Genomic DNA, 13102 nt, shown 5'->3' with positions numbered 1-13102 from the left:
ATTCTATAAAACTATAAATATATATAAATAATACTTTATGCGCTACCATAATAGTGTTAGGTCTTTTTGCAAAATATTCAGTTTTTTCCCGGGAAGGTCACAGGCTATTCCGATTTTTCGGTAAAAAAAAAGTTATTAACAAAATTAAGTATATTTGGGGCTTAGCTCAAAAAATATACATTTTTCATTATATGATATATTATATATCAATAGATTTGTCTCTTTCTCTTTCTCTTTTCTCTCGTGAATAAAAAAAAAAATATATTATTGATTCTATTAAATGATTTTTATTCACAAAAAAAATAAATAAACATACTAAGGATTTCGGTTAAGTATGTAAAAAAAAAAGCAAATCATATTCCTTTATAGCGTCATCTGAAACCTTTAAATATCATTGTTCGACGAAATTAAAAATTTCTAATTTTTACTAATATACATTAAACTGAATATATATAATTGATTCAATCATTAATCTATTGTGTAAATAATTAAATATAATAGTTTACATAAAACTTTCAATTGTATTCAATTAATCTATCTAAATCTCTAAATCTAGCGATCATTCCTGGGTCTGCTACTTCATAAATTCATATCTTATCATCAATTTTTGTTCTAATAATAATGAATAGAAATGTTCAAATTATAAAGTATACATAAATTTGGTGAAAATTTCTTATCACTTGGTATGTGACCCCAATATATTAATATTTCATACAAAAAAGTTTTGATCGTATGGTCTCAGAAAAAAGTATAGAACTATATTTTCTTCTTATAATAAATTTCTTTCAGAGTTAATAAACCACATTGTTGAAATTAAGAATTAATAATCTTAATTATTTTTTATTAGAAATGTGTCTGCAGAAATAATATATTTGTTTTACTCTCTAGTTTATCCTGTACTTCGGCAATATTGTGGCATCATTCCTCATCTCCTTCTTCTTGTCACTCATGCTCGAAGCTCCTGTAGTCAGGCTTCTGAAAGTATTATTAACGCCAATGATGAAAACATCCAGTTCAGAATGACATCAAAAGTTACCATCACTCTAAGTTATAAATATGTATATAGCATTTGTAAATTCAGCGCGATTAAAAAAAAAAATGTATATGTACATTTAGAATGAATGTCTTTAGTATATAATGTAATTTAGAAACAAACTTTCATAGACTGTATTAATGAAATTAAGGTTGTAGGGTCCGCCTGATTTGAATGTGGTTTAAGAAAAGATAAATCGATAACATTATTCCATGCAGAAGAAAGTATTAAAACTGGTCTTATAATGGTTTTAATTACACCATCAATAAAAAAAACAAATGTTACTACCAATCTTTCCTTCTGTTGTAATTTTAAAAATTGCTTATTCCTATATAAATAATCACTATATTTTTCTTGAAATTGTTCAGAAACATCCTACAAACTGTAAATGTAATTTGAATGACTTGGAGCCAATATGTAAAAATCCACAATTTGAAAAAAAAAAAATTAATTGTGTACAAAATGCTCCTCTATTTCTCTATAAAGCTATTTATTGTGTTCATTTGTCCAAAATAATAATCTGACTTCTTTCCTATAATATAATGGAATATGAACTATATAAAGCATTGAATAAGAATTGTTTACGCTCATTTAAATAATTAAAGATCAAACTGTTAAGTTATTCCTTAATTGTAATTTAGTTACGCTGATTATTAATGAATATTTATTTTATATATTTATTAATGATAAGTGACATTAATTTTAAGTTATCCTCTTATGTAATTACAAACCATATGTTAGTATTTAGAAAAAAAAATTCAGATAGATTAATTAATACTTTTACTGGCATAAGTTGTAATTCTTTAAAAATCAACTTTTTGTTGTTTATTTTCATTTATTGTTGTTAAATGAATTATAAATTGCTCACTACAATAAGTCTCACCATACCAGTTTATTATTATATATTATATATATACATATATATGTAATATACAATGTTAAAGTTAGTTTAAATGTAAATTGACATTTTAAAATTGTCAAACAAAAACGAATATTCTATTACTTTTTTTATCATTAAAATTTGTTAAAAAATAAATTTTGCAAAAATTACTTATGTGCCAAATATAGTTTTCTCAACACAGTTCCGATGATTTGGAATGGAACAATTTGAATTTCAGTGGATTTGGTGGTTTTGGATTGAATTTCCTTTCGTACCTGCTTTACTTTGAATGTAAAAATCACTCAAGTTAACATCTTCATAACTTTGGTAAGAACTTTTCATTTTTTAGTCATAATTCTTAATTTAATATCTCTCCAAATTCTTAAATTTATTTTATTTTACTATGGAGTGAATGGAAAAATCAGGTTGATTATAAACTTGACGAGATATGTGCTATCTCTTGACATCTTGACGAGATATGTGCTATCTCTACTTATCCTCTAATAGACAAATCTTTTGCCAATATCCTAAATATCCTATTATCCCCAATATTTATAACCCTTCAGTCTTATAATTATACTGTAGGGAAGTCTCAAAATGACTGTTTAGATCAGCATTTTCATCTGCTTCTCATTTTCTCTGTTTCTCAATATAATATTTATTTATTTTACCTTTGATTTATTATTTATTCAATTTAGTAAGTCATTTTAAAAACTATTAAGCCTGTATTTATAAATTTTCTATTGAGATTACTAAGAGACACGGGAGAGAGGCTATACAGTACTCGTAATACTTATGACGAGACGTGTAGAAGGATTTAATTGTATAATAGCCAAAATATTTTGAGAAGAACCAACATGATATAAAAAAAAATGGAAAATTTTTCTATGCGATTTGTATTAATTTTTTTTTAAACATTATGAAACATTGTTTTACTGTCGGTTTTAATCGTAGATGAATTAATAAAAATTTTAAAACGACTGAAATTGCATGATCTTGTGTTACAATGTTATAGTTTGAGGCCAAATTGTAATAATTAGAAGCTAAGTTATCATAATGTTACATAAATTTATTTTGTCATACTTCGCCCTTTAGAACTAAAAGCTTGGATTTAATTTCAATAATTAAAAAAAAAGTCTAATAATCATATAACTTTTTGTGATAGACGGAGAACTGGTAAACTACAATTTTGCATTATTGATCTCCCAACATTTGCAAATAAATATTTGCAAGTAAATATTTCATATGACGTCGGAAGAAAATAGATATGTCCAATAATTATTACAATCACTTTATAAGACGTCGAAAGGAATTAGATATCTCCAATATTTATTGTAACCCCTTCATAAGATGCCGAAAGGAGTTATATATCCCCAATATTTATTGCAATCCCTTCATAAGACGCCAAAAGGAGTTAGATATCCCCAATATTTATTGCAACCCCTTCATAAAACGCCGAAAGGAGTTAGATATCCCCAATATTTATTGCAACCCCTTCATAAGACGTCGAAAGAAGTTAGATATCCCCAATATTTATTGTAACCCCTTCATAAGATGCCGAAAGAAGTTCGATATCCCCACTATTTATTGCAATCCCTCCACCAACTCCAGTGTTGCCGGCTGTAATGAATACACATACTTTTCACTACCCTATTAATTTTTCTTCCAAAGCTGTATTTTTTAATAATGTCAGATATACTTGTATTTTATAAACATGGCTTCTAAATGTTTTTGATTAGGCTTCTTCTTTATATGTTAGTTTACTGGTAGATATTTCGAGATTATTCTTCTTTTCGTTTATCCAATATATCCAACGGTTCAAAGCTTTGGAAGTTTGATGTGAAACGAAGGATTTTCAATTTTCTGCACTAAGAGTTAAGTATACAATCAGAACCAAGCAAGTGTTATGGCGAGTAGGGGTACAAAAGGAACCTTTACTAGCCCAATCTTGAAGAATAGTGGAAATAAAAGAAAAGAACTGCTGAATTTCGTTATTATTGAATTTTAAATAATTAAACATAGTGAACTGTAAAACAAAATATACAAAAATAAACTAGAAAGGAAAGGGAATTTAAGCAAACTTATATTTATTACAAAAATTAACTCGTAGGTTAAACAACAGAAAAAAACATAATGACTTTATATCATTGGTGCTTGATGGGGGGTTGTTCGTTTTCATAGGTTGATCTTTGGTCATGAATATCTCCTAAGCAAAACGTTTGCGGTATGTTCAGAGTAAATGTTTTTCTTGTTTTGAGGTCCTTAGTTCAAATTTTCAGTTTGGCCACTGAATCCTGAAACACCCTGTATAATAGCGTTATATACACTATAATATATTTATATACTTTATGAGTAAGTAATGTAAGGGCTAAGTACATTGTAAAAATGTTTGACATAAGGGAGCATGTTAATGTACATTGTAAATATAGAATAATAAGACACCAAGAGAGTATTTTCGTCGGAATTTATGATAAAGCTTGCTCGAAATTCGAATTAATACTCTACTACACTAATCATGTGTAGCCAAAGTGGGGGGGGGAGAGAGAGAGAGGGAGAGGATACTAGAAGATGTTGGGTACTTCAAGAAAATAAATCATGGAATCTTGGAAGATAATGGGACATTACCCATAAGAGATAGACTTTGGCCAGTTTGGGAACTATTTTCTCAATAATACCTAACTCCAAGACAGGTTTTCATCGAATGTAACTCCAAGATTTTTACAAGTATTTTTACTGAATAGAAATGTTGTTTTAGAAAAGTAATGGATTACAGACAAGAAGAGTTTTACTTAACCCATATCTGGAGCCTAGCGATTAGTACTTTCTAATCATCCTGAAGCTTACGAGGAGGCTTCTCGAGGATATTGGAAAGTTGATGGATGTACATTTGCAAGTTACCTGCTTACAAATGATGTTGGGAATAGTGAATAAAGTTCAGCAGGTGATTGATATAGGTTGAAAATAAAGTGGGTAAGAGAAAAGAACTCATAGGAAAAGCTCGCGAGAGAAGTAGAGATGATGACAAAGGTTAGTTGGGAATTACTAAAGTTTGGAAACGTTGAGTCAAGAAGGAGTGGAACTAGATTAAGGCTCTATTGAATAGAGAACTGCTGTATAGCTTAGGGGGGAGAATTGTATGATGAATAGATTGAAAGGCTTTTTCACTGAGTTTTTCAAGGAATCCTGGATGAACAAAAGCGTGTTACACATTGGGAAAGACTTCTGGGCATTTCGCGCTTCAACGCAGAGGAGACAACGTTTACCATACGAAGACACTTCTGGATAATGGTTTGTAGCATTTGGAATCCAAATTGGTGATCAAGGATCATAATTTAGTATGGGATAAATGCTTATCAGAATAAGTTTTTCCAGAATTTTCGAGTCATGCGTAGGAAGAGGTTAGGGCTATAGCAGAACAGGCATTATGCTGGCTTTTTGAGATAAGGTGTCATTATGAATTTTCAAGACCAGGAAAATATGTAACGAGGGCTTACGATTTTATATTTCTACAAAAGGAATAGAATAGATTTTTAAATGACATGTCATTAGTTCTTACAAAGGTGTTTCGCGGGTCATAAGTCTCTGAATGTCTTAGATATTTCTGAAGGATAAAATACTTCTATTAGCAATGAAAACGAAATAACCACAAGGAGTGTTTTATAAAATGTTTTAGATCAATTTACTTACTTTCCTTTATAGGCGTTTCAACAAAGTATGCCTTCATTAGCGTAGAGCTCCAAGCTCTTCGATATAACTATTCATCCTCCTGTAGAACTTGGCTTTCCATATCCTCATTGACTCCACGAATCTACCCGTTTTTGGGTCGTTTGTGTCTTTTCTTTTCCGAGGAGAACCCAATCCAGGACTCGGTTTGGTCGACATTTGGCAGACATTCTTTTCACATGCCTGTATCATCTTAGCCGGCGTGCGCCAATCCTTTCAATTACAAATCCAAATAAATCCATTCTCTAGCGATTTTCTGTATTAATTTTTCTATCTGAGCCTGCTCAGGTGGTGTTAACTCCACGAGAAATCCATCTAACCACTTACACCTTTGAGTTCTAACGGGAGTTCGATTCCTAAAGCGTATGTTAGTCATAACTTGTATGATAGTCATAAGTGCTGAATCTTCACAGTTATAGTGGCGTAACTGCGAAGATTCGGCACTCGGTAGAAGTCTCAATACTCTACAGGACTGGTTGCAAAATCCGTATTGCACTACTTTGCACAAAGATTCTTTGAGAGTTCCTGCACACTTTCCTGTCACCGTTCTTGTGTATTGAGGTAGGCCCACATGTTTCTAATTTATAAAATAAAAACCGCGAATAGCAGAACTCCGCTCTTTTTTTCCTACTTTTGTATGTAATTGATTTAATAAATTCATAAATACCTGAAAATCAGAAAAAAATGAAGGAAAGAATCAGTTCTAATCACTCCAACAGGGACTTTAAATAATGTAGACATTTTCAGCCCTCAAATCAATTCCGTAGAGTTTTAAAGGTTTGCAAAACCTTAAGAAGGTCCTGACATTGTCCACAGTTTTATTGTATTTTTTTGCTAATGTGAAAATTTCTACTTATCATTCTTTAAATCCAACTTTAAGTTCTTAGGTCCAAAGGGGGCTTCTTTATCTAAAAGAATGAAAATGGTCTTCTACAAAACCAGCGTAAGGACAGTGTGTATGTTTGTAAAACATGGTTCTTGACAAGGAAAGTGGAGCGGATGCTCAACTTCTAAGAGGGAAAGGTATTGAAAATGATAAAGGGTGGAGCCTCTGAGAATGGGATTTGGAGGACAAGGAAGGAGGTTGTTTGGGGAACTCAACATTGTGGAATTAGTTAGAAGAGCTCGAAAAAGATGGATAGGACATGAAGAGAGAATATGGATAGAACATTCCGATCAAAGGATACCCAAGAAGATTCTATTTGGAAAACCGGATTGAAAACGAAAAATAGAACCTCTCCGGATCAGATGGCTGGCCGATGTGGCGGAGGATTTAAGGTGGGTGAATGTTTAAAGATAGAGCAAGAGATTGTTGAGATTGTTGGTTGTGGTGGAGGAGGCCCGGGTTCTTGTAGAACTGCAGTCCCACAATAATATTAAATGATCATCTTTTATTAATGGTTACCTAATAAAAATAGTATAGCGCGGTGAAAAAAGTTTGGGAACCGCTGCTCTGTGGAGCACGACACAGATATATACCAAAAAACGAATATCACAAAGTTATAGTAATGATAAGAAACTTAAGAGGGTAAATTATATAACCAGCAAACAAGTGAATAAGTTCCAGTTATCTTTATTTCTTGATACGGTTTCTTTGAAACACACACTGACAACCATCTGATCACCCCCTTCATCTTTGATCTTTAGCCTTACAGTACCATATACATCTGGCCTGAAAAAGGGCCATAGATTCTCCAATTCCTAACATTCATCTAATTCAGAATATTAGAAGAGGAGAACTCGGATCACCATTCTTTTTAGCATTATCCTGATGTCCTCTGAATATTTGTGACCTATTTCAACGGATAATTGTGTCAGCGTAATTTGCCATCAAATTTATTTTAATTTGCACTTGTCAGTACGATAAGATGTTGCAGTAACTTACCTACTCTGCTGATGCGATAACATTGTTTCTAAGGCAGATGGGGTTTCACAAATTGCATTTTATTTATTCATCAATGCATTTCTATTTCTATTTTTAGTATATATCTCTATCAGTTTCTAATAAGAAACGACTTACGATTCATATATGTGTATTACTATACATTTAAACCAAACTAGATAGTAAAACTATGGAATGGTAAATGTAATTGTATATAACTAATCATTGAATTTCATTTCCAATGGTTTCGTGTTCAATTTTTTGGGCTATGATAATGAGATGCCTTGCAGGGATTGTAAATTATAAACAGAAGTCAGGTAAACATTAAGTTATATTTGCATATATTTACAATCGAGAAATAAGAGAGAACATGAATAACATATTGGCATAATTTAAGTTCAATTGATATGATATGAAGTGAGAATGAGGTCATTCATATTTATATTTACTCTAATTGTAATAGCTTTTTCCATTCAAATACCAACTTAAGATTTTACTGATGTATTCGGCCTTGGTGGTGTTCATGCAGTTCATTGCTCTACTGGAGTACATGCTTTCTGATCTTCCTTCTCTGCTTTGTTCCACTGGAGATCTCTGGAGTGACTGCTGTCTCTGGTTGAAGTCTTACTATCAATATCCCCTGGCACTCTCCTCGACTATACTACTGTCTTCCCTAATGTGTGCCTTTTTTCAACTCCTCTGCTCGATGAAATTATTCTCCTCCCCTCTACTATCCTCCTAGCCATCTCATTGGCTACTCTTGTTTTTGGAGGGTGGAAACGGTTTTTTACCTCACCATCAAAGGCTCGAAATAACTTGCTGCTGCCTAAAATATGGTGTTTAAGAAAGAACACCCTTAAAACCTATTTAATTAAATAAACTTAACTTTTTTTTCATGCTAGCAAATTAAACTGCTAGTGTATTAACTATCACAGATTGAAAGATTTCAGTTCTCTGTATGTTGTGTCAATTCATATTTCAAATGACTTCTGAAGTCGGATCATACATTTCAGCACCAAATGCCCGGTAACCTCCTGCCCACACAAACAAATACTCATTAATAAAACTATTTATACCTGTACTTATTATACTTTCCTCCTAGCCATTCTATAGGCTACTCCTGTTTTGGGGGTGTATACGGTTTTTGACCTCACCATCGGTCGGCTTGTCCTTGATCTTTGTTACTTTAAGGACCACGGTTAAAAGACTCGATGTAACTCGGTACTGCCTAACATATGGTATTTCTGGAAGAATACCCTTAACACCTATTTAATTAAATATAACATAACTTCCTTTTTTCTCATTCTTGTATATTCAATGCATAATATATCAAAGTGTTAGTGTATTAACTATCATAGATTTAAAGACTTCAGGTCTTTGTATGTTGTGTCAATTCATATTCGAAATGACATCTGAAGTCTTTGTGAAATAGGATCAATCATTTCAGCACCAAATAGCTGGTAACCTCCTGCCCACACAAACAAATATTCATTAATAAAACAATTTATACCAGTGAATCATCATTCTACACTAATACACACCCAACTTCTCCAAACAAGCAGCAGTATCGATTATCAAAACAGCATTGTCGGTGAAGTGGACAGCAAAACTTCTCGTTGCATCGCTTTAGATCTGCAAATCATTTCAACAATTTGAGCAATATCAAGGTGTGGATGCCGAAAACAATATATATTTTATTCCTGCAAAGTTAATTTAGTTAATTGTTCACATTATAATTATTTAACCTATTTCCCCTACACTTGGAAAATGTCTATAATAAAAATTTTTCCCAAACCCTGCAAGCCACTTGAATATCCATCTTCCTATCGTCCTATTTCACTCCTGCCCATTATGAGCAAATTCCTAGAAAAACTCTTATTAAAACGCCTCTATCCAATCCTTGACTAATATCATGTTATTTATGATCACCAGTTTGGATTTAAAACATCTCATTCTACCATACAACAGAGCCATCGAGTGGTTGATGTTATATCTTCCACATTGGAGCGCGGAGTCTTCCTCGATGTTAAGAAAGGTACAGTTGCCGAAAACTATGCAAAGTGCTCTCTCACCCTAGGGGGTAAGAGAGGGTAGCTTTCCCGCCGTTACTCGATCAAACTAATTTTTTAACTTAAGTCTCTTCTTTCCGTTTTAATTAAATGTTTCAAAGGTGAAATAAGACCGTCACTAAGTTGGGATTAAGGGGACGGATGCCCCAGAACAAAAGTAAGCCTGTTAAGGGTATGGAAAGTGAGGATAAGCAAAGAAATTCAGGTACAAAAGAAAAATATGAACAAAATATGCTTTAGATTATATTATAAAATATAATGCTTTCAACATTGGTTTTGTTCAATCGATAAGTATCCAACCTGAAATCATTATATCCATTTTTGGAAAGTTATTTCAGAGATCATTTAATCCGTTATACAGAGATGTCCTTTATGGATGGTGGTAAGAGTAAGAAGAACACAAATATGAAATAATAAAATATATACTTATCGTAACTAAAAGTTCGGTATGTTGGTATATACTTTTTTAAATGTTATATATTTAACAAACAGTTTATTTTGCTTGCAATAGATATTTAAATATTAATAGAGGAAACAAACGGACTCACTTCATACCCTAGTAGTACTATTGAATTGGGCATATCCGGTGTTTTATGAATATAAAAAAATATTATGTAATTTACTAAACGCGTATTATTCTATTTAAATCACACACATGTATACATCATATACATACATAGCAGGGTATTACATACACCATAATATCCCTGCAGAAGATACACTATGAGAAATAAATACTACGACGATTACTAGAATAAAAAACAACTTCATCTCTTCTGTTGCTTTATAGAGACTCTCAGTTAACACAAATCCTCATTTAAGAGATATCTAACTAATCTCCTTGGAATTTATAGCCAGGATGATATAATATAGAGCATCAGTTTAATCATCAAGATGGTGATTTGTAAGAGCTGCAATAAATCAATTTCGAGAGAAGATTTTTTTTATTATTTTTTATTATTTATTTATTGTAATTTACAACTGTACAAAATAATACAATAAGTAAATATGTTGTATGTTTCATATACACTTGAAAATCTTGGGAAGGAACCACCCATTGGTGGTACTTCAAACATTAATTTAAACTAGAAGGTCCCGTGGCCATCTTCTTTTCAGACGCCTCGGAGGATTATCAGGGATTGTTAAGGATGAAAGTAGAGAAGATAAACTGAAAATTTCATGTACAAATTTTCAAAATGTATATCATATTAAATGCATCAAACTTGAAAGATGAGACCCTGATATTATTAAAAAATGGACCTGTGCTGAATGTGATTTAGGGTCCAGTACATTAAAAGGTAATGAACTTGGCTCAATGATTCACCTCTTAAAGGGACTAATCGAGGAGGTTAAAGAAATGAAGCTATGCTTCTGCAGAAGCAGAAAGTGACGATGATCAAGAACGTCTGGTTCAGCGGAGGTAAGGTCACGTGCTGGCAGTCCGATGACTTCCCTTCCTTTCTTACTGATGCAATATTTCCCCTCAATCTTTACCTCGTTTCTTATTCTCCTACATAACAACACAATTCTCTGACATCAGTGTAGACCTTTTTGTCTATAACTCTTCTGCAAAAATGCTTTCTTCTTCCCAGCACATCGTTCTCTTTCTCTCATCTCACGATTTGATCCAAATATCGGCTCATCTTCCAGTCAAATATTTTACTCCGAAAACCATATCATAGATTTTCAAGATACTTTGATAGTTCCTGCACACTTTCCTGTCACCGTTCTTGTGTATTGACGATAAATAGGTAGGTCCACATGTTTCAAATTTATAAAGTAAAAACCACGATTAGCAGAACTCCGGTTTTTTTTTCTGCTCACATAAGGTTTCTCCTAATTTTTTATGTAATTGGTTTAATAAATTCAAAAATACCTGAAAACCAGAAAAAAAATGAAGGGAAGAAACAGTTCTAATCACTTCAAAGCAAATCTTTTATTAAAATAAATATATCATATCTTCTAGGGTTTTAATGGCGATATGATAAGATGTAATTCTAGTACATGGAATTATTAGGTAAGATTTCCGATGAGGCTGAAGTTATAAAATGATTTCAAAACACGTACACCTTCGGATTCCCTTGTGACTCTCTGATGTTTCTGGTATATTAATTTTGTGAGGTATTATTCGTTTCTGTTTTTTTTTAGGCTTGATATTTTATTCCAGCTTCCACTTTATGCAATCTTTAAATTGATAATCTTCTTATGGAACAGAAACAAGAGGACTGGACCCAATATTTATCTCGTAATTTTAGAGAAAAATTCCAATGTTTAAAATTATTAGTCACTAAATCCCAAAAACAGTGGTTCCTAACCCAGGTTCCGAGAGCTTGTTCTTGGGTCTCCAAAAAATAATTTAAGAATCAAGAAATAAAATTTTCAAGCAACACAAATATTTTTAAAAACGAATACTATATTACGAAATATACTTTCTTCTGTTCAGTTTCTACCAGACGGATTCAGGTGGCAAAATATAAGTTGGAACCCATTGCTGTAGAAGTTTGTGGAAGCGGAAGGTATGGATTCACTTTAGAAAAAGTTATTTTCTAAGTTTAATGGAGCTTCCTTTGAAATTTGTTTTGTAATTACTCAATTATTATTATTAAAAATTCCAGGTATTAGTAATACTGTATAATGTAGTTGCCGGCTCATAAATATGCAGGTATAAAAATATACATGAATTGGAAGTATAACATGAAGATGTAGGCTTTTGTGATATGACAGCTGGGCATACCTTTAGTAGAACTGCTGGTTGCATGCTGAGCGTAGAAAAAATTAGCAGAGAAATCAATGGGTAGCAGATGACACAGAGACATAGGCTCGAGCGTGAAACAGCAAGTAGCAGATACAGGAAGACAGAGGTTCTGGGGGAATAATGAAGCCGAAAGAATCGAAGATACTAGACCTGAAGGAGGAGAAGTAGAGGCCCATAACACACATCACAAAAGTAGTTTTTAATAGCAAAACAAATTAAATAATTGTAAACTGTGGTAATTTACTGAGTAAAATCAACTATTGTCAATTGAATTGCATATATAATTCAATATATTTTGATCATATGTTCTATTTTATAATATGTCTCCGTCTGTTAATAGCCGCAATGAACCCAATTAAATCTCAACATGATACCCTGCACATAGCTAAGTATATTGGTGAACTTGACACCTTTGAAAAAACACATTTAATAATTAACTATACAGAATCTATATACAGCATACTATAGCAGGGGGGGGACTGTGTTATCCAACTATAAATTAAGAGACATATAATTCATTCCCCATAACAATAGGTCAGCCCCCATAAGGAACGGATAGAAATATATAATACAAATACATAAATATTTAATTAATGGATGTTTCTGAAAACTCCACTAGCCCTGTAAAAGTGTTAGCTAGAAAAGCATTGCTTTATTTTTTGAATATTTATTTGATTTAAATTTTTTTAACTTATGATTTGAAATACATTGAGAGGTGAAAATCGGTAACGTGGAAAGCAGGCAAGGGGATTGAACTTGG

At 32.2% G+C, this 13102-nt stretch overlaps 1 protein-coding gene and 1 long non-coding RNA gene across 3 annotated transcripts in view; one reads left to right on the top strand and one right to left on the bottom strand.

Annotated features, from left to right (window-relative positions):
* The window catches only part of LOC106686974 (nose resistant to fluoxetine protein 6), a gene marked incomplete at its 5' end in the record, with an annotated part of 93474 nt that extends 91698 nt beyond the window's left edge, over positions 1–1776 (top strand). The window contains 1 exon segment of the mRNA XM_014430596.3: positions 889–1776. Within this exon segment, the coding sequence (XP_014286082.3) occupies positions 889–1023 (135 nt within the window).
* Positions 1777–7831: 6055 nt separating this feature from the next.
* Positions 7832–10370, bottom strand: LOC136796919 (uncharacterized). Of its 2 annotated transcripts, none has more exons than XR_010844711.1 (3): positions 10136–10370; positions 9060–9150; positions 7832–8986 (listed from the first exon to the last, which is right to left on the bottom strand). It is a non-coding gene; the product is annotated as an uncharacterized lncRNA (long non-coding RNA). The 2 variants fall into 2 exon arrangements; XR_010844712.1 differs by having other exon boundaries at positions 10264–10366.
* Positions 10371–13102: the final 2732 nt, after the last annotated feature.

The sequence above is a fragment of the Halyomorpha halys genome, unplaced genomic scaffold, assembly GCF_000696795.3.
Source record: "Halyomorpha halys isolate HHAL.00 unplaced genomic scaffold, Hhal_1.1 Scaffold900.1, whole genome shotgun sequence".
Lineage (NCBI taxonomy): Eukaryota > Metazoa > Arthropoda > Insecta > Hemiptera > Pentatomidae > Halyomorpha > Halyomorpha halys.
This window is presented reverse-complemented; position numbering and strand designations above follow the sequence as displayed.